A 22,849-nucleotide genomic window follows, 5' to 3' on the forward strand; every position below is an offset into this window, starting at 1 on the left:
CGGCCCGATACGTACTTACGCATTTGCCAATCTGTAATTCATAACGCGAACGTTCGCGGTTTTTGCCCGCTCCTCGCGCTGGGAGACCAAAGGGAACAAGAGAAGGAACGAGCGACGTGCAGCATCACGTTTCCGATCCCGTGGGAATAAAACCTGACCTGGTCAACGTCCCGGCTCCTGCAAAACCCGTGTTTCTTCCCTGCGAGATTCTAACCGGTGAATACGACATCAACGGATCGACCGATGACAGATATATGGACACCTACTTCTGCCCCTGATAGACGTAATCGTTTGTACGACTTCGATCCACGTCGTTTTCTTGAGAAGATCCGTTTCTTCTGCGGTTTGTGTCTTCGACAAATGGCTCGATGCTGACGTAAAATTTTTGGACTTTGAATCATATTATGATAATTCTGGGGGCATATGTATTATTTATCCATCGGTGACTCTGACGATATCCCACAATTTTTCAACGTCGTCAAGACAAATTCTTATGATTTACGCTTACGAGAGTTGCTCAAAGTCGCAGGAACGCGTTTGATTCAACTTGTTCGATCGTTTAAACTGAAATTGATCATTCAAAGAAATCAAATCCAAGGAATTTCTAACGTGCTGATAAACCGAACGTTCGATTTTCAAGAAAAAATCGACGGCCATTATGTCCGTTGGCGAAACAGGTTTACAGAATAGATCCTAAGTCATTTAGATCTTGGCTGGGTCGCGGGACGACCTGCAGGGAGTGTCTTTCGGCGCCGACATCCGGGGATTATATCAGCTGCGACGGACAGCTCGCCTAACAAATGATTCCCCTAATTCTCTTTTCGTCGAGCATTCGCATAATGGTCGTTATCGTCCCCGACCCACCGGGTAGCGCTGATACTTCGGGATTACCATATTTACGACGGAGTCGTTCTCGTCTGCAGGACCTCGCGCGTATATACGTTCAGAGCGTACGTTACTCACCTACGAACGCTTTGTTCCAACATACAACAGGAACAGCCTTGATCGTGTTCCCCTCTTTTTAAATACACTTCCATGGAACTGGAAGGTTAAAGTCGTAGAAATCGATGGTGCAACTGCTACTTTGTAAAAACGCAGGCTTCGAGTTCACGGAAATCAGGGAAGACTCGCCGGATGGATTTTTACACGGTGGTCGAAAGTTTATTGCACCCTCCAGTTGGTGAGTCGGTTCCAGCGTTAAACGGAGAATTCCCCGGGCAGTTTCACAGGCTCGACCGGTCGATTCCGTAGCCGGGAGGCGCGGGAAGAGCTATATCGGACGGCCGGTTGGCAAATAGCGACAGCTTACCGACGTTTCGATACATTTCTATCGGGAGCAATAAAGTGGCGGCGTTTTTGCCCGTTTCGAAACTCGTTACACGCTCGACTCGTCTCGATGGATACGCCGCGCGTATCGATGCGTCGAACCGAGAGTCGGGTAGAGGAGATCTTGGGATCCGATGCAACTTTTTCTCGCGCCCCGCGCCTTTTTTCCGCGCCAGCTCCGTATCCGTTTGTCAGTGGCCGTGGCTAAGGGGGCAAGGAGAAGGCGGATGAGAGGCCGAGTCGAAGAACATCCGAGCATCGGACAGAGAAGAGATACTTTTCTTCTTGGTGCACGAGCCGAGCGCGCAGCTTTACTCTCGCGGCGCAACGGCGCTCGGGGGACTTGGAATTCCAGCGCGAGATGCCGGTGCTGTGTGCTTACGTAAGAAAATCTCGGCAAAAGCCGCGGTAAGAAAAGGGTTCGCTACCGTGCCTTCTTTCTCTCTCTTCTCTTTTGCAATTCTCTGCTTCTCTTTTTCCTTCGTTCGTTCGTTCTCAAGGAACAGCAGCGAGGTGGTAGAGTAGAGCATTCAAGAATTGCTTCTCTCTGCACCTGCTCGAACCGCGGTGAAATCTGCGGAGTGGAGAGAAAGAAAAAGAGAAGGAAGAAACAGCGGCGGCGGCGGCGGCGGCGGCGGCGGCTGCCGGCAGCGTTTGTCGTGCTGCTCGTCGGCGTCGTCAGGAGTCGTCGCCACCGGCGCAGTGTCGTCGTTGTCGTCGACCACTCGCGGCAGCCAGCCGGTAGCTGTGCTCCAGGTCTCCGTACCGGTCATGCGTCGCAACTATAATTTGAAATAATTTATAAATCCTATTCAATTCAAATTAAGGCTCCACTCTGTCGGATGAATAAAAGATGCGCCGTACCGCTCGCTCGCCCGCTCGCTCTCGTGCTCACGCGCGCCGCCGAGAGGCCGCGCAATAATGCGCGCGCGCGCGCTCTCCTCTGCGCGCAAGGGGCCAAATGGTGGCCCATTATGTCTCTCTCCTTCTCCCTCTTTTTCGCTCCCTTGGATCAGGCGAGTTACGCCAGGGGCGGCTTGTCTCGAATTCCTGCGAAGATTATGATCGGTCCGCGAAATTGGAGGATTAGGCCGCGCGTCGCCTCGCGTACACTTTCTTCTGCGTGTTTTCATTCTTTGTCACGTGTCGCTTAAACGTCGATTGTAATTTATCGTAGTTGAAACCACGGTGGTCGAGAGATACCCTGTTTCGTACCTTTCACACCTACTTTTGTTTGAGAAGATCGAATGGCTCGAAGAATTCGATTATCGCGTGAATCGTTTCAGTTAGGCGTTACCGTACTGAGTTTCCTTCCATATTTCTATCGTGACCGAAGGATTAAATCGTTGTTAATAATACAGAAAGCAACGACATTCCACGTTCGTACATAAATGCGTAAATGAGCGCTAAATGACAGATCCACGGTTGGAAAACTACTCGGAACGGCGATTCGCCCTCTCTAGAGCCATCCTCATATTTTATTGCGAAAAATCCGACGGATGGTGTGTGCCTGGTGTCCCCCTTTCCGTGTTATCCAGCGGCGTAGAGCCTAGCGACGAGAGAAGAGACGACCAAAGAGGAAGAGAGACAGGGGACCCGAGAGAGGCATATACGGGGCATTATAAAGCATTACAACGAGTGCTGTTAACGTCCGTGTCCAATCCGCGTGCCGCTCGAAAATAAAATACAAAATAGCGCGACAGCGCTTTGTAAAGCTTTCTGTCAAATCCATCGGCCGTCGCGCGTTTTGCCTCTTTTCCTCTCTTTCCACTCGAGCCACGATACCCTGTCCCCTCCGTCACCCCTTGCTGGCTCGAAAAATCCATCTCTGTTTCGCCATTGCCTCGTCGTCACCCTCGCGCGACCCGTTCACACTGTCAGTTGTAAAAGGGTCACGATGGAGCGGCGAAAATCACTTCTGTCCCCTGGCCAGCCGATACTTCGTTTTATTTTTTTCGTCGCGTCGTTTCGATCCATCGATACGCCTGATATTCGTCAGATATTATTCCCCGATAAACCAAATAATCAAATAGAAACCGTGATTAGAGGAAAAAAGGATCCAACGACGAGTCTCCGGAGGAAGTTGCAGGAAGCGAAATCAATTTGCACGTATATCCGCGATAGACACTTTCCGGAGATTGCGTTTTCACCCCCCGAGCTAGTGGAACAACGTCGACGACTCTCGATTCGTCTTCCCGCTTGGTTACGTCTATACGTCTCCCTTTTTCACCGCTCGTACTCCTCTTCTTTCCTCCTCTTGCATCAACCGCTCGTGGATCTCGAACACACACGAGCAACTGACGAACACACGCGCGTTTCTTCTCTTCACCGTTACGCGAGTGCGACCGATTCGAATTGCAAATCAAATAGAACGTGCCCTGCGGAACGCTCGCCGGGGATATTCGTTCCCGTCGCTCGATCTTCCTTTCCACGAATTTTCCGCGAGAAAAAAGCTGGGTAACGCGATAGCTATGGGATCGAGTTTGTTCGTAGCGTAGGAACGACACGTTTCAGAAAATTATTTAGAGTTCGGTTTCGTAAATTTATACAGCTTACGTAATTTGATTATAGACGTGATTTATAGTTTGATTCTGCAGATGATATGTCAGCTACAAAGTTCATCGGCAAATGTATTGTATAATTTACGGTACAAGCAGTTCTCCTGTTTCTATTTTCAAGTACGTTATACGATATGTATTATAATCCCTGACTATTGGATTTAGCGTTTAGTAAACTAATGAAATTCGGACTAATGTTATTTGGATAGCAAAAGATCTAGGATTCAGAGGTAGACCTATTTTTCAGATTCGAATCATATGATCGGAAGATTCGAAATACTCGCACACGTAATTACAAATAGAAACATCTTCCGCACTTTCCTATATTTTTCACCAAGCAATGGAAGAGTTTTCTGAACCATCGCTCCGTTAAATCCACCCCTGTGGCTTCTCTAGGGCGAAATTTCGAAAACCCTTCATTCAACGAACGCAACTTCTCTCACTGTGGCTTTTCTCTCGTTCACCAGGGCGCGGATTCACGAGGGATGAAGCGAAGCGGTAGCGGCGCGGCCGCTCGCAGCCAATCGAGAGTTTATCGGGGTGGCGCGCGCGCCACGGAATATTCGCCGCTCAATTTCGTTTTCCCCCCTGTTTAATCATGGTCCTGGGGGTCCGTTGGTTCGGAGGTGGCTCGGGTGCGCTACGCCGCGCAACAGGAACGATAGACAAAGAGCGTCGACGTGGAACGGTGGCGTGTAAGGGGTTCGGGGGCAGGGAGGGGTTGCTGATAGCCGAGGAGGGGTTGCTAGGGCGGCGGCAATAGCCTCGCTCGGGCCGTCATTTGTCAGGGGCTGTCGCGGCACGAGCGTGTTTCTGTTCCAGCGGCGCAGATAGCGGCCCATCCATAGGCCGTTCATCTTTATTCCTTTATATATAGAGTTCGTGTGCGCCACCCCCCCACCTTCTCCTGTTCGCCATTCCCCCCGTCCATCGTCTCTTTCGCCTAAAACGCCCTACACGATTCCCTCGAACTCATTTAATTACAACAAACAATTTATTAGGTCCATCCAGGATCCGCCCACGGGCACGCACGCGGAATATAGTGGGAGAGCACAGGCTGGCGTTCGAGGTGAGGCGAGAAGGCGAGGGGAAACCGGGGGATAGAATGGTGCACTCGTTCGTTCGACCGGCGAAACTGAAATTATTCCGCCGGGGGTGGCCGGTCACCCAATTGTATCCGCACAAAGGAACGTGTTTTTGGTTCGTTCGCCGGTGAAACGTGTCGGTTCCGCTCGGATCGGCTCGGCTCGACCCAGCGGCTCGCCGATGCGGCACGGGACCCCCTCGTCGATGAAACGACCGGGAATATCAGCGTGCCCAATTGATCTCCGAAGGTGGACCGGACGCGGGAACGAATCGCTGATTTGCTGGGAATAATTAACTCTTGGCCGTGTAGTAACTTTGTTGCGGGCTACCGCGTGTATGTGGTATTCTCTTTCTCTGATAGTTTCACCGATAGAACAATATATATTTTACATTTGCCATTGCTGCCACTGATATGATAAACGTATAGGTGTCTCGCGCATGCCGTAAGTAAAGTAACCCGGTTAAGAAAGAAGAATCGCATTATTTGAGAAACCGCGAGTACCGATCGGACACGTACGATAGGGCGACGCTATTAAAAACGAAAGCGTGAGAGATCCGACTTGTTCGACTCGGTGTCTCTCCGTCTTTCACTCCCAGCAATCAGTAGATTGATTGCAGCGGAAAGCAAGGAACATTTCGTTTAGAAAGCCGTACGCCGATAGGAATCGCACGCTATTATAACAGCGGTCTCGGCATAATTCAAGACGTAATTACGTGCCAGCCATTTTCTTCTTACCCACGCAAAGTCAAAACGCGCTTCTAATAAGGGACATGTAACGCATACGTTAGCCTGGATCGCGACGCAATTTTCCATCTTGCGTTCACGAGTTTTTCCGCGTAGCCGTTAATTATATCCCATTGCGAAGAACGAACCTGGCTGAAACTACTCTCTCTCTTTCTCTCTTGTGATCCTCTTTCTCTTGGTTAGCGCCTCCGTAGTGATTCACGCGACTTTCCGTGGACACGCGTGGGCGGCTGCTTGGCTGACCTATGACCTTTGCAAGGCTCGAGCCGACGCGCTATCTCGACGACCGCCGATAAGATTCGCGAATTCGAAGCGATCGTTCATCACACTCCTTTCGTCGCACATAATGTACGTCGCCTCGTCGACTCTATTTCGCGTTCCTTCTCGCATGGAACTGTCCGCAGGGTAGGACCAGCGCAAGGTATCCGATAACTTTAACCTTTCTTCCACTTCCCGACGATTCGTCAGATTAGTTTTATTAATGGCTGCAAACTGTTATCTTAATAGCGGCCTCTTTCTCCGTCTGTACGACTAACGACCACGTGGAAGCCTATCATACGGCTGGTCAGAGAAATAACGAGCAGACCAACTTCATACTTGGTCGTTACCTTCGCGGTTGTTGTTGGGTGGCGTTAGGTGAACTTCCACGGAAGTCTCTGTCTGGTATACATATGTTCTAAAAAGTTCAGCGATTCTTTGAAACTCAGGAATGTAGTTGAATCCGTGTAGAAGTAAAATTCTTTCTTCTGACGCTGTTTCTCTTACCTTGGAATATTATGTGAGTCTACTCTTTGACGTAAACACCGCTGGTGGCAGCAAGCTAGGTTTATACGAGAGAAGCATCTCTTACGCAACACTATAGCAAGAAACTTTGCCTGGAATAAAGAATAGCGCGAAACTGGTCTCCGTGGCACGGAGTAAAGATCTTTTGACCTTATTCTCGCCTGTCATAAAGCCTCTCTGCGAACCCTTCGTCTTACGGCTGGATATCTTCCGACGTTATTACCACCTTGATGCTGAGATTTTTTCAAGAAGAATTTTATTTAAATACGTAATATTAAAAAGAAGAGAAATGTCGCGTCCCGAGAAGAGTAAAAGTTCCCTTAACAAACGCAACGTAAGTTGAAGCGAGCCAATGATGGCGCAGTCCCTAGTTCCGCCGCGATTCGATCAATTAAGCCGACACCATTGTAATTTGTAGCATCTCTATCTGCATTTGTCTGGAACCGGTTAACGAGGGCAGCCAATCTAAGAAGGAACGATCTCTCGTTGCCCCCAGCTAGGCCGATTAATCGACTCTTCGTCGAGCGAAACAGCAGCAGCAGCAGCAGCTCTGCGACTCATTGCACGCGCGTACGTTACCTTGAATATTTTCAGCCGGCCACTGGTTGCAGCTGCTGTTGCCGTCGCAGTCCTCTGTGCAATTTTAGTTCTTCGCTTCCATCACTGAACGGCAAAATAAAGTGATCCCAAACACACGAAGTAATTAATTACCGCGATCTGATTGCGCGCAATTAATCCTGCCGTCTTGCCGGTGGATCATTAATTAAGAGTAAACGAATGTCTCCGGGATGTAGACACTCGAGGGATACGCGCTCATTTATTTGGAATAATTTACTTTAAACGGCCGTGCTTAGGACTCGAGGTCCACGAGGAGCACGTCCTCGCGCTAGATCCACGCGATAAATTCTCGCTTATCGGATGCCGGGATATCGATCTGTCTACGTTGCATGTCCGCCAGATGCTTTCTTGTAAATTTCCTAACACCTCAGGTTTGTTCGAGAATTTGTGTAGCAATAGCAATTTACACACGTTCCTTATTAAATCCATATTGCAGAAGATCAACGTTCTTCCTGATTTTCATTTGGAAATCTTATTAATCGTTGGTACAAATTTTTTACGGCAGGTGATGGAATACTTTCATGAACCAGTATAGATCTTACGATTTTAGGAAGAAAGGAATACTACTAACTGTTAAAGAAATTATAGCTACGAATATTCCTCCGCTTTTTAGACCCAGCAATCCGAATAAAGTTTCCATAGAAACGCGTGTCGTTGCCGCGTTAACGTCTGCAGAAAACGCAATTATCATTTGGCGCGAACGATGGAGGAAGTTCTCGGACTGGAATCTCGCGTTCTCGTCTCGTTGACTTTTTATTTCTCCTAGAAAGAAGTTAACAGGGTTCGCTTAGCTCGTTACTGGAGTCCTCCCACGTGAATCGAATTATCCTGCACTTGGTAGCGTGAAAAAGAGGAGGCGTGCCATTTACGACCGCTTCCCTCGATTATTGCCACTTCCGGTTGCAAAGCTTTCCGATTAGCGTATGCACGAGCTTTCCTGTTTTCCCTTCCTTTCGAGAGCCTCTCCCTAATTCCGAGTAGCTCATATGAGTATCCCCTCGATCCTCGACGATCGCAAGAAAGGAATATTAATTTGTTTGAACGAGCTCCAGTCGAATTATTACGTCCTGTGAGTGGGATCCTCGGTTTTCGTCAGATTTCTCGATTACTCACAGCCACAACCTTTGTCCATAAGTTCAAGCGGTTTAATAGCACGATCGAAAGAGCGGCAGCGATCGGTGCATTAAGGTCAGCTGGGTCGAGCTATATAAAGATAATAACCAGCCACCGGCCAACCGGCGAATAAGTTCTTTTATGTCCGAGTATGTTACGCGCGTGAGAGGTTTCTTTAAAGGTGCGCGCCGCTCGAACTTTGGGGAACCCCGATCTTTCCGACGCTGACATTTGCATGCAACAAATCGGTGATAGATCCCGTGCGAAATATTACGTTTAATATAATAACTCGTAAACACCTTAATTCGTGGATAATTACAAGCAAGTTTTACCATTTGAAACAAATAAACATTAGGTAACGGTTTGTTACTACAGTTACTAAAAGAATGTAAGCGTTCTGGAAAAAATTAATATCAACTTTTATTAGCACTACTAGCGTTACAGGTCGAGAATCCTAATATTAAGAACTAAAGATCTTAAAATGAAAATAAATACTAATTCGAACCATTGAATTCCCAATTACAAAGCATTGAATTTATCGCGACATAACTTAAATTCTGTTGCACTGCTTTACGATAATAAGGACGTTAAAGGGCGACACGACGCGCATCGCGAGATCGTTGGACGGTCACGCGTTCCCAAGGAGTAATTCGATAATAATTGGTGCGTGGAGGAAATGCTGTCCACCGGTAAAAGGTTTCGGGGTCCCCTTAATGATGAGATCGGGCGATCAGCGGACGAGCGATCGAGCACGGGGGTCAGCGAGGTCAGGCCGCACAAAAATAATAATCAATCGGACGAGCGGAAAGTGAGAGCCGGCCAATTACGCGGTGTCGGCGGTGCCTGTGCTGCGGTTTCCCTTCGTCAAGAGGAACGAGGACAAACGGAGCTTCCTACCACCTTCAATTCACCTCCACCAATTCCTCCTGGCCGCCTATCATAACCTAACAACACGAAACTCCCTCGCTTTATTATTAAAAGTTAAAATTCCGCTGGGAGTAGGCCCGATCTTGCGGCAAACCGCCTTCACCTGCCTCTGCCCTACCTCGCACTCTCGCTCGATTCACGCGGACCCACCACCCTTTATAAAGTCGTGCAAACGCTCTCGTTGTCGGCTATCCTCGGCATCCGGTTCTGGCAGTTCGTGTGAAGCTGCTAGTTCGTCGTTCAGCTTTGACTGACAGGTTGCTGGTGAGTTTTAATCATGTTGAAATGTTGCAAAGGCTCGTGTAATTTGTTCGCGAGTAGAGCTTGTTACGAGAGTTGTAATAAGGAGCATGGAATGATTGGTTCTGTCTAAGACGCTTGTCACTGACGCTAGAAAAATGCGCAGTTTCTATAGTATCTAGGATATCTAAATGGATTAACGAGTCTTGCTATATACAATTTATCGAAATAGCTTGGGAGACTATATTGATCGAGCAGCTTGACGACCTACCTAACAGCCTATCAAATGGCAGCGGCATTTACGGTCGTCCTTAGTGTTACCTCCAATTTATCTTCTAAATATCGCACGTGTATTTCAAAAGTGCCGCGACTCACAATAATTCAATTCTCCGTTAGAAGAACGATAAATAAGTTTGTGTAATCTTCCAAATAGTTAGAGAAACTTGTTCGAGTCGTGTTACTTTTGAAATATGGACAGGTATGCACGCGCGATGTGTTAATGCTGAAAGCGCTGATTGAAACGCGGAAATTTTTAAAATCGCGTCGCGTGTCTAGAAAAAGTTTTCTGTAGCAGCTACATCGTTAAAAGAGGAAGTCGGAGAAAAAAATAAAAATGCAACGACAACAACCGCAACGATATAACTCCAGCTGGGACTTTCGAACGGCGTGTGTAGCGGCAGGGTAATAAAATTCACGGCGCCCACTGGAGGATTCCGAAGCGAACGAGGAGGCGATTTTTTTCCTGAAGAGCGGAATTGTCGAAAAGTGGTAAAACTGTCGGGGAAGAGTAAAGGGATTGGAATGGCGAGGCAGGGTCGTTACGAATTACGCGGACGTTTACCGGCGAGCCGATTGAAACGCGCGGAAACAGGGACCTCGGGTGCTGGTACTGGTTCCACGATGGAATATTTAAACGGAACAGGAGTCGCTCGACGTGGCCGAGTCGGGAAACCGCAACTCGTTTCCTCGTCCACGAAACTCTGTGTCACCGAAAACGCATGGCCGCAGAACATTTTGAGGGTTTATAAACAAACGGATCTCCGGCCGGAATGAGTTCGCTCGCGTGTTCTCGTTTAAGTCCGATCGAAACCGTGTTTTCCACGAATTGTGAGCCTGTTTTGAGTGGTTTCAGCGGTCACTGTCACGGTAAGAATTGCGTACATACCCGTTTCCTTTGGAGTAATGTAAGTTTCCCAATGAATCGAACGTTCAATTAAATTTGACGAACATTTTATATTTCGTGCTGTATGAAATTTGTGTTTCGAATGGTTAAAATACCAGAGGACATTTCTTCTTTAAAACATCAGATCAAATTCGACAGGGCACCGCAAAGAGTTAAAACAATACCAATTAACGAACAAACAATGCAAATCCCATGCTCGTTAAACTTTATTACTCGCCATTTGTGCTCGATCAATTACTCGAACGATTTACAACAAATTTCGTATAATTATTCCTCGATACTAGTGTTCCCGTACAATTCTTGCGTCGGATCTCGTCTACAATACGATATCTTCTTTGACGAACGATACCTCGACTTTAATAATTTATCAAAGATCGATGGCCGAAGGGATTTTGGGGATGGGAATCGGGGGGAGATCGATCATATTCTTGGCGCGAGCTGGTTTTCGATAAGGTATATAAATTGTTCTGGGAACGCGGTTCTGAACCGATCCCGAACAAGGGTTTTTTCGCCGGCGAGAAGATGGTCGGAGATGGTTAACGACTCGATGGACGCGACGCAGCCGCGCCTCGGACGGGATTGGGAATAATTCGACGAGCGACCGATTCGCGCGATTACGTATTATGCTAAACACGCGAAAATGGCTTTTTAAATGGAACATCTACATTTATGCGTCCCCTCTATTCACCATCTTGCCCTGTAGCTCGATGGTGGCTGGTAGCCTGAGTCTCGAGTGCCGGAATGGATGGAACGCGTAAGCAGCGGCGAATTAAACGCAATTTTCGTCCATGCGAGGTATGCATAACAAATTGTCGATGGGGACTGAACGTCTTTATACTTTGAAACTGGCGCGCGGTCATTATGCACGTAGCACGGGGGCAGAAAAGCGGTGCTTCCGTCCCACCGACGATTACAATCCAATTATTATTCCTGCATAAACGCCCCTCGTCGTCTCCTCCCTATCGATCGATCGTTTCGCCGATCGTGTACTCACTTGGCTGACGAGCCGCCGCCGATCGACCTAATCGGTCGCGTTTCACCGACGATAATAAGGAACGAACGATGGAAAGCGGGTCGAAAGGAATCGAGGGACGGAGGCGGTGAGATCGATCCGCGAAATTGAAAATTAAACGGTTCGCGACCACCACCGTTTGATTTTCGAGTAACAGCACCGCGTGTTTCTTCTTCCTTTCTTCTCTTTTATTTTTCTCTCTTTTTTCATTTCCTTTTTTTAATCGGGGTATCCCATGCATTTTTTCTGTTCCATACGCCGACCGGGATACATCTCGACCATCCAGGATCCAACGTCCGTAAGTATGGGTTGTTATTACGTATCACGAAATGTTGCAAAGTAGCGGCCGAACGAACGAAGCCGCTGCTCACCGGCAGTTAGCACGAACGAACGGGTTTCTTTCCCGTCGCGACGACCGACCGTGATCGATTCGGCCAGAGACCCTGAAAAAAGTCTCGCGCGTATCGCGTTTCGCTTATTGCGACCCGCACCGCGAACTGTTCGTTCGATCGGTCTGGGTGGCGGGCAAAAAGTAGAACGAACCGGCAGCTTCGAAAATTCGGTGTTTCACGGTTACCGACACGCCGCGCCGACGACTCTCTTTCTTGCCTCCTCTTCCACAGAAAAGAACGATGAATTTCTAATCAACACTTTGTCGTCCGGTAAGAGTTACGCTTGCCTGACGTTGCATTCTTTGACACGAACTTCTACGCTTGCAAGTGCTTTTTCCCAGATTTTTTGATTTAGAGAGACGCTTGATTGAGTTCTCTACTCGGTCCACTCAGTCAGAAGTTTCTTGTAGAAAGACGACGAGATACTGTAACAGCGAATAACAAAACCAACGCGTTTTCACACTTACTTTTTAACAATATTTTCTAACGTACGTTATCGATGGCGAATTTTTGTTCAAATTATAATCGCAGTACGACTATAATCTAAAATAAGATCCATACGTAGTTCGAAGCTAGATTCTCCAAACGGAATTTCTTTAATTTTTACATTGTTTCATATCCATCTTACCGACAATCTCTGCAACTTCGTGCACGATGGAACTGACTACCATGGGACTGACTTGGAATTCAGGGCGTAAGTAGCATACAAATTCTTACATTGAAAATTGCACGTTATCGATGCGCCTCGACCTCGTTCGAGGTGCGTCATTAAGCGTCGCGCCTTCCTCCCAGGCATGCAAACGCACGTACCGGTTCGCTATCTCGCAAACGAACAGTTTGTTCCAACTCGCAACGGTGAACAAACAAAAACGCGGCAAAAAGAGCATTTACCGGCACGAATCGATGATTTTCGTGCGAACGGTGAAAGACGCCCGCGGATGGCATCGCGTGAACGGCACCAGTTATTGAATTCTATGGTCGCGTAACGAGTGTACCATAAGACGTATCAGAAATCGACCCAGAAAGAACGAACAACTAATTATTTAGTAATAATAATCCCTGGGGCGAGGGAGCGACGAGTAATTTATCGAGAAACTTCTTCCCGCGAGTTTGCCGATTTCTTCGCGAAGAAACGCGAAAGAAGAAGATGAAGCGGACACGCGATCGTTCTCAAGGCGTCTCCTCTTCGCGTGTGCCGCTTCGCTCTACACGTCGCGTTACTAGCTCGCTATCTGTGGCACAGTCACGATAAATCAGCAGCGCGTTCTCAGCTGAAAATTGCGATCAATCGCGACAATAACATCATACGCGGCGCAAAACACGGGGATCGTTATCGTACGTTTGTTTCCCGCGGCGGATCCGTTCCTGCTGCGAGAGCTCGGCCGAGCACAGCTGTTCTTGTCAGTATCCCGATGCATCACGATAAATCCAGCGAGCTCCTTTTTCGTACGGTCTCTCGATGTCCGCCGCTCCACTCTCCGGCTACGAGTCGAGTCGCCGAGCCTTGTGTCGAGACGCGGTCTCGATCTCGTCTGGGCGAACGGGTAAAACCGAGCGAGGGCACGCGTGTCTTTTCTCATACGGCAACGACGGCATAATCGCGGGATCGAGGCCCGCGGTTAGGTCTCAATTAAGCGGTAGATCTCTATCGACGGAGACTCGGAGTTGCGCCAGATTATCGATCCTGATTGCATAATGAAACACTCGTGATTCTCCAGCCGACGACGATTCCGAAATTCTCCCCACCAACGTGCCTTTCGACAGATTTCTACTCCTTCGTATCCCCTCGTACGTTGCCTTCCAGATTCCAAGAGAAAAGTATTTTTCTCGCTGCGTCCATTCACGTTTAAATATTTTTATCTCTTTATCAGTTATATTTAAAGATACTCGAACGTGTCACACGTGTTACGAATCTCGAAAATTGCTAACACGAAGCTCGAACTGTTTCCTAAAGTAGCAAATTTTGCGAAAGATCCTACGATCGGTAACGGTCCCAGTTTCGCGCGCGGATACGAAAAATCGAGGGGACCCGGACCTCGAGGCCACGAATACGAAATGACGGGACGGATATCTGACGTCTCTATAGCAGTAAAACGGCGGGCATGCGTGCCACGACGGGGGTTCCGAGACGTCGTCGGAGACATCGGGCACCGCAGGCGTCCATTGTCTCAAGGGAGTCCCAAGGGCGAGGCAGGAAGGGCCAACCCCGGCTGACACGCACGAGGGGGTCGCCAGCGCCCCGTCGGGCCCCCAAACGAAATTAATAACCGAATTTCAAGTATTCCTATTTCGGGGCGAGGAATTATCGACCGGGGCCACCTGAGCCTGTCTGCTCTCGCTGACCGGTCCACGCACGATGTCACACCCACGCGATCCCTGGCTCCGAAAACGAATGTTATATCCGCCGGCTGACTTACGACACCGATAAACGATATTTACGGCGTAATCGTTAATTAAAATATATTGTCGCGATCGCGAATCCGCGAGGAACGCGTGTTCACCGGGGATGTTAATGAGCCGGGTCGACGTCTCAGTTAGGTTTCCTTTTATTCGTCGCCGAGAAGCGTCTGCTCAGGTTCCATAGGCGTGATACCGAGGCGTAAAGATCACGGTCGTTGATCGATCACTTCGCTCGGGAAGGATTCTTTGTCAACTTCATCGATCTTCGTAATGGCACAGAAATAAAAGGCGTAGGCGCTGGAACCAGAGCAACAAATGTATTGGAGGAAATTTTGGGCTTATCGAAAAATAAGGACGATGTTGGAAGTTGGTTACATGACTAGTAAGGAAGGTTGTTGAACGTATCAGGAAATAATTAGAGTTATTACAAGTTGTCGTACAGTGAGAGTAAATATAGGTATACGTATAGATTACAATATTTTAGGAATGACAGATTACACGAACACGCTATTACATTTAACGTGTTCGACTGGTCGGAATTATAAAATTTAGAGGATGTTACATTCGCCGAACGATCGACTCGCTTTCTCACGTAACGCATAATCGCGTTCCGAGCAATTTGTAAAACAAGAATCACCGGTCTTGCGTATATACGCCTTGGCCTCCGGATCGCAACGTGACCTTGCCTTTTTTCCAACGCCGCACCGCCACGGTGTATCGCGAGCGGCGCTATAAGCAGGCAATTAAAAGCGTGCAGCAGGGACATTTATGTTGGCACTAACTGCCCGTTAAGACGAAGGAACCGCCTAACCGTGGAAGGTGTAATTGGCCGACGTGCTGAACCCGCAGCTCGTAAAACAGCGGGCGTGCCTAGCCAACTGCCGCAGTTTTTCCGCTCGTGCCGCCATCGTGTATCGCGTTACGTTGAATTTGCAATTAATCTACTCCCCACCAATATCTTCCTTCTCTGTCTTTAAATAGAGTTCGTTTTTCCTTGCGAGATCTCACGACCTTGGCTGCTCCTCGAGCCCTACCGGCTCATTGTAGATTTAACAACGAGAAGCTTTAATTAGCGTTGACTAACAAGCAAGGCGAATAACGTTGAAAAATTCATTACGCAATTAGCGATCGCTTTACCAATTGCTGCAATGTATCAAACTGTATTCATAACGTTGTTGCCGCATGTTTCGCGTATCTTGTGAAACGGAAGAATCGAACGAATTCTTTGTACATGACATGTCACGCCTTCCGAATATAGGAAACGCGTGTCTACGATGGCTTACGAGCTCTTCCGCCTCGCTGTTGAAGGGCGATCGGTTGGAAACGAGTTCCGTTAAAAGATACCAACTAAAACAAATCCGGTCTCGTTATTAACGCTGATTCTTTGATCGATAACGTAATCGCGACGCGTCTCTAATTATGGCGGGTTTCCGCGATGGATGACGCGGTTCGAGGAAAAATCATGGGACTGTGGAGCGATCGGGACGGCACGAAAGGGCGGATGGCCTTTATTTTATAATACGATCGTTACGCTGCCCCGGCCGCGAGGATACGCGTTTCGCCAGCAACCCATTTCTCCCTCGCAGCTTCGATTAAAATGCCAGACGTCGGCAGCCAGAGCAGGAGAGAGAAAAGGGAGGCGGCAGAAAGAGATTCTCCCGATACGCGATATTGTTACGCGTGTACACGTTGTAACTGTCCGGATCCGTGACGAAGTCACGCGATATGCATTATGCACGCATGTAACGCGGCGGCATCGCCGTCAGACGTTTCCGCAATCACTCCCACGATGTAGCGCCGGGTGACGACTGACACCTTGTGAGAAACGAACCATCGATGTTCTCCTACTTGCTCGTCGTTCGCGGATAGATCTAAAACGCGCAATCGATTTGAATCATCCAGTTGAATCCATGATGGAATTTTATCCTCGACGAATGGTGGATACAAACGTTTGGATCTTTGTTCGTGGGAGATAGGAAGTGGGAGTAGACAGGGAAGAGTATTGTGAAACGTAAAATTGTACTACTTAGTCATTTTGCTTTGTAATAATACATAATACTGGCATTATGTCAGTCTCCCCTACTTGCTAGAAGTGAGAACATTTGATAGGAATTTGATAAGTACAGAAATGATGTTGTTGGTGTAACTGTAGCCATTTAGAAAGAGGAAAACGTTTCTCTCTTTTTCTCTCTTTTTTCACAATTATCAGTTTGTAGGGATGTTCTAATTAAACTCACAGAATGCGATTCATAAAGAAGCGTTTACTGCCGCAGAAATTTAAATAGCAATTAACATGTGCGTGTACTACAAGCAAGTAGTTTTCGCGCAATTTCAAGCGTAAACGCACGAAGGGATATATTTACCACGATAAAAGTTCTCCCTTGTTCTACATACGTACCTGGAAAAACAGGCTTATGAACTTGTTAATATTTTCAACGCACGGAGTTCACGAAAAAAATCGTAACGATCGAACTTCCATAATAATTACCATCATCTTATCTGGTTATTATTTTCGTTCAATTCACCGATCACGATTTCACTTTCCTTTCTTCCAAAGAAACTCCCTATACTTCTGTAATCGTGACTTATTATTAAAAATGCACGCACAGACATCCGCGCTACGACATATCTTGCGGCAATTAACGAGACAGATGTCGTTCATCCACTTCCCTCGTCGTTTAAACTGATTTACTATTAGATAAGACATCGGATGAAGATATGCACGTGTGTGGTAACCGGGGTAATCTGTGGCCGTGCGAATACTTTCTCGGTTGGCCAGCTGTTTGTCGGAAAGCGAAGAAATGTCGCGGTGTCACGCTTCGAACGGTGCGAGGACCTCCGACGCCGATATACACCGTGGTTCATTACAGCAGCTGCATTACTCGTACATACGCGACGCGTCATTATTTTTATTAGCATAATGACAGGCGAACAACTCAATTTGCATGGAAAATCACACAGGTCCGTAACGAAGTTCGCCCGCGGATCCGTGATCGTCCTTCTACCCCGACTGCGCGTGTAATAAAGCCTCGCGCGCACACACTGCTCTATGTGTATCGCGAGGAAGGAGAAGAGCATGCGAAAAACATTGTTAACGGAGTCGGAGGGTGCGAAAGAGAGATCCACGAAGGAGCAACCTCGAGGGAGTCGGTCGACTGGCTTCGTTCTTCGGGCTTCGATGATCCCTTTGCGCTGGATAATTCCGTATCATCATCGAAATTGCAGTCGATCGTCATCCGGTTGGTCGTCGATCAGCGTCCAACGTCCTTCGTTCGCCGTCCAAGTTGATTGAGAGTCGCCAGGGATCGTTTGCCACCGCGGCCGATCGAAACGTCCATTCGATAATTGGCGTCGGTAATGAGGCCACGAATTACTTGGTAATCGGTCTGTGGCCTCCTACCGAAAAACGAGAACTTCGTCGTTAATAATATCGTTCTTTGATTCGCCTACAGACTTCATTCGCCTCGTACCTCCTGACGTGTCAATCGAACGCTTCTCCGACGCGTTCACGATCACATCGATCAATGTTCGTGGAATGCTTTATGCGTATACTCGTTTCATAGAAATTCGGATCAGATCGCGTAGCTTTCGATTCTCAGTTTGTCGGATGTTGTCATTTGAAAGCTTTTATTCTCAAATTATGTTTCACGAGTAGTCGTTTCTCAGGAGAATAACATCTTATTTCGTTCAATTCTATTTCGTCTTTTTGCGATACAATTTGCGAAAGAGAACAGGTAAGATCGAAAGACGACGTTGTACATAAGATCTTTATGGCCTCATTTACAAAAGCACTTACTTCATGAAAAAACATCAGCATGTTCGAAACCGTGGCTCGCTACACTCGTACGTTTAAAACACGAGCGAACGAAAGTTCGCGATATTACATGGAAAATATGAAATATGACACCGTCGCATCGTGTTTACACGAAATTACCGAGAGTATTAACACGGAGACGGTGCTAAAGTTGCCGAAAACACGGAGTACGTACCGCGTGAATTGACTTTGGCGCTCCTCCGAGCACCTTTGCTGGCTGTCGATTTGCTTTATGAATCGATGCCTATCGCTAATAACAGAGATCCCACTTATCTGTGCATCGCCGGTTGATACCTTTCATGGTCGAAGCCATTCCTCGTGGCGCGTAAATAGCTATTTCGGATTCCTAATTTTTGCCGACCGCCCTCATTAAAGAGCCCAATCTCTGTTCTAATACCGATCTCGCAAAAAATTATGTAGAGTAGCTACGTCTACTAACACAAAAGACTCAGAAAAAAAAAAAAATTTCTCTCGCGGTAAATAATTGGATAAGGAAATCGGTACAAAAATTTGAAATTCGAATTTGGCGAGTTACGAATTACTTACCTTCACTCAGATATCCTTTTCGTTCGAGAAATTGAATTTTTTCGAAAGTCGATCGTTCGTAACGCTATTTCATATGTTAAAGTAGACGATGACCATGTCTATGGGTTTTAATTTTAACGCAGGTCCTTGTAAAAAAGCATTACACGAGCACTCTCGCAATCTTTGATACTGATCTTTCGCAAAATATTATGTAAATAAAACGTGCTTCAAACGGGGCACGATCTAGAAAGGCTGGCCGGACCAGGGTGCAGCGCACGTATTCCGCGCGACCGGATGCCGGCTGAATAAAAAGCGCATAAAGTAACATTTAGCGCGCGCTTAAACGAAATTGCTGTAATCCTCCGGTGGCGTGGCGGTCAAGAGCGATGCGAGAACCGCGGGAGGAAGAGCTGCGTAAAACAGGGGCGGAAGAGGGGCTGCAGGAGGGTGGAGGCAGTGCATTAACATACCGATTTACATAATGCGTATAATTCGAGTAATTATGAAGGGAAATATACACAATTTAATATAATGGTGGATGTTTAGGGGCCGGTGCCATATCTGCCACGGGAGATCTCAGTGCACTGCTGCGAAACTGGACCCCTCTATGCTGCCCTCTTTTCTTTCCTTTGCTTTCTTACGCGTTCATGCATATGCATACGCGTATACATGTAGTTGATTCTCGAAACGTCGATGATACCGATGGACAACACCAGCAGCTGCGTTTTGAGACCGACGTCGTGCGCCTTCCTCTGATATACATATCGCGTTGCGCTCGAGGTTCTAAAGATTCCATCATCTGTGGGAATAGATAAGACAGTTCGAGTGGATGGGGAAGATATAGGGATCGATATTGGTGTAGATCGCCCGGGTTGCGACGGAAGTTTGATGCCGTGGATATGGCCTGTCGTTCACGTACTTTCGTGTCGTTTCTTTCTGGATTATTGCGTGGAGATTGGAGATACGATCGAGATACGAGTTTAACTCGAAAGACGAAATTTGAGGTTTATTTTTAACGCGACCAATGAAATCGTAAATCTTCGTGGATCCTGTAATTCGAACTGAAAAGCGCCTTTTCAAGTAGCATCCGAAATACCCAAAATCGTTTTGCATCTGAAATACAACGAATCACTGAGTCGGTCGTCCAGCGTGGAATCGATAAGAACGTTTAACGAGTGGTCTACAGAGCGAGAAAACGGCTCGAACAGTTCGATGTAAGATGTTTAGAGGCAGTTTCGTCCGCGGCGAGTAAATTGCCCGTTTCTGGCACAGTGAGTTCTCCGAAAAGTGGCCCATTGCCGCTTAATGACGAGGCATCCTCGCGCCTCCCTTCTCTACCTACCAGACATTGATGGATACCACTGCCAGTTCTCTAGAGTATTTTAATTTATGTCTTCACACGATAAATACGGATTTTCTTCCCTCGCCTTATTCACTCCCTTCGAGAACCTGGCTTCGTCGCGTTTCCAATCTGAATTTCCAATTTCTTCCCCTTTCAACATTTCTTCATTTTCTCGCACACGTTCAGCCATTATTTTCATTTTACATTTGTTTACTTTGTTCGTTCGATTGACGAACAAAAAGTTAAACGTGTAGAACTAAATTAATCAGGCTCGTAATCCGATTCGTTCACTAGTCGCTGTTCACGCAGGGTAGTTGCCCGTAAAACTGGCAGGATTTTCAGTTAAATTAAACGAGGTCCCCGTGTTCGAAAAGTCTCGTCGTGGGATCGTGGCGGCGAAAGTGCACCGGACCCCACGCGAAGTACTAACGAGATAGTCGGTGTTTATCGGTCCCGTAGTCCAGCTCACGTATCCTCGGTCTCTCACTCCAATTAGCGCTACAGCCGGGGCTAATTGCTCGATATAAATCGCCGCGACTTAAAAAACTGGTCGAATAATTAGACGGAACGTCGCAGGTGCGCTGCCGCTTTATTATGCGCGTCTTCCCGAAGACGTTTGCCGCATTACCAGCTGTATCGTTCTAACGACGCGTCGCGATCCGCGCGCATAATGAGAGAGAAGAGAACCCGCATTGCTTTTTCCATCGTGAGCATGCGAACGCGAGCCGATTACACCGTTTCATGCTAATAGAGCCTATTAGGGAGCTCCGCTATCCGCATGACAATCCGTACGCTGCATAATCTAAATGTCAATCTCGACAGAGAAACCCACGACTATCATGACTTTTCGATCGATCGTATACAACGCCGGTGAATGGATCCTTTCGATCGCTGCTCGATATCGTCCGGTGACTTTGTCTCATTTCGCGGCAGTAGTTCAGATAGACATCGACTTCTTTCAGTCGACATTATGTGCTCTTGACTCACGCCTACAATTGTTGTGTAGGCTAGCGATTATTCATACTCTTTGAATTTCTAATTTTTGGACAATTTGAATTTTCGATCTTGGAAATTCGTATACGTTTAAAATAAAAACTTCTGAATCTATCGGAGATTAATTTTTAACTCAAAGACGATCCACAGGGAATAATATTGCAAATTTCTGATGATTTTAATTCCAGATACCATCTGAAATGCCATTCCATTTAAAATATCATCTTTGATTTCTTTCTACAAATTCCTTCTTATCCAGTCTTTGATATCTTAAGCAATTAGTACGCCGTGCATCAAAGAAAACATATAATTATGTATGCAAAATTTATAGTATTTAATTTAGCTAACGATTGAAGAAACAGGGAGTATGTGAGAACTGGATTTGCCGCTGAGAAGTCGGAGGTCCGCTCGACTCGTGGTATCTCTACGTCTATCTGAATAATAACGTGTACGACAACATGTCAAATTATTCAGAACTTGCGACGCACGCAGACGTGTATGCGGACAGAAATGGACGAGTGTGCACATAGTCGGTGGGTGCACGGGGGCGTTGGTATACGCGCGCGCCCGTTGGTTCGTGCGTGCGTGCATGCGTTTGCTCCCGTGTCAACGTCGAAGAACGTCGACCAGGGGTGGCAGCGGCTCGACATGTGTTCGCGGTGGCGGTGGTTCTCGACAGCAGTTTTATAATTGCCAGACTGGATATCGTGCCGGTTACCCGGCGAGATTCGCGAAATTCGCGTCGTTTCACAATGAGATCGACCGTTTCGAATATCTTGTCCTGTCGGAGACAAATATAGATTCTCTGTGAAATGATTAACTATTTTTTTTGTCTCTTCGCCTAAAAAGAGAAATCTTATTTTCATAAATATCCGTTTCTTCCCTTCTCTCGATGTATCTATACACGTTAATGTAGAACACTGTTCGTTTAAACGATATTTTAATTAACAGGAGATACGTGTTTGAATTATTCATCTTTTCGCAATAGCACAAATGACTCTACCACCGCTAGACACTTCACATTCGTAACATCGATAGTATTTCCAACCTCCGCTCTTCTTATCCGAAAAATTTCTAGAAGAAATTAAAAATAATTGCCCCACCGATGCATCATCGTTACACGAAACGGAACAAGGAAACCTCTTTCCATATCGGACCTTAAAAACCACGAAACCCGGTCGAAAATAACTTACCGTGGCCTGGCCCGATCCTGAAGTTTCTCTATGTCGTCGCGGGGTCAGCTGAGTGACAATTAAATCACAGGTGTCGGTTGATCATGACGGATCGAGGTAGAATGGTCTCGTGCACGGCGTCGCACGCTTCTCTGCTTTGCCTTGGAAATTCCCTCGAACGTTTTCCACGCGATTGTTCCTCGACGATTTCGTGCATGGCAGCTACGCTATCATGCTCGTCGTAAAAAACGACGTTAATAACAGTTATATCGTATTTGCAGGCCGATACGCGATTGCCAGCTCGGCGTAACTTGATTGCTGCCTGTCAACGATCGTCCGACTGTATTCTCGATTATTATTCCACTCTGCGACAGCACCTCTTTCACCCCCTCGCACCCTCGTAACATCGGCTAACGACATAGATCCCCGCCGCGCAACGTTTAATCGCAACTACCCAAGTAGATTACGCGGACGTCTCTTTTAGATAAATAGGGACTCGATGTCTCTTGATGATGATTGCGAATTAATGTCGTTGCGTTTTCTGTTTCACGCTGTTCCACGCCCCGCCGCGCCGCTATGGACGTCTACTCACGTGCTCCGATGGATCATCACAGTATGTA

At 47.2% G+C, this 22,849-nt stretch overlaps 2 protein-coding genes across 5 annotated transcripts in view; both read left to right on the forward strand.

The window, feature by feature from the left end:
• Positions 1–22,849, forward strand: part of LOC138190055 (ankyrin repeat domain-containing protein SOWAHC-like) — an 89,634-nt gene that overhangs the window by 55,826 nt on the left and 10,959 nt on the right. The window contains exon 7 of one of the 2 annotated variants that reach the window (XM_069132551.1): positions 11,878–11,889. In XM_069132551.1, coding sequence (XP_068988652.1) covers positions 11,878–11,889 — 12 coding nt within the window. Of the gene's footprint in view, positions 1–4,885; positions 4,954–11,877; positions 11,890–22,849 lie in introns of those variants that run through there. The other variant, XM_069132535.1, reaches the window with a different exon arrangement.
• The window catches only part of LOC138190089 (uncharacterized), a 104,585-nt gene that overhangs the window by 47,484 nt on the left and 34,252 nt on the right, over positions 1–22,849 (forward strand). Inside the window, exon 1 of one of the 3 annotated variants that reach the window (XM_069132595.1) lies at positions 10,059–10,062. The exons of the other annotated variants lie outside the window; for them this stretch is intronic. The gene's annotated coding sequence lies outside the window, so the exon portion shown is untranslated. Of the gene's footprint in view, positions 1–10,058; positions 10,063–22,849 lie in introns of those variants that run through there. 3 annotated transcript variants of the gene reach the window in all.

This window comes from Bombus flavifrons, chromosome 1, assembly GCF_040668555.2.
Source record: "Bombus flavifrons isolate JBK064 chromosome 1, iyBomFlav1_principal, whole genome shotgun sequence".
NCBI classification, from domain to species: Eukaryota; Metazoa; Arthropoda; class Insecta; order Hymenoptera; family Apidae; genus Bombus; species Bombus flavifrons.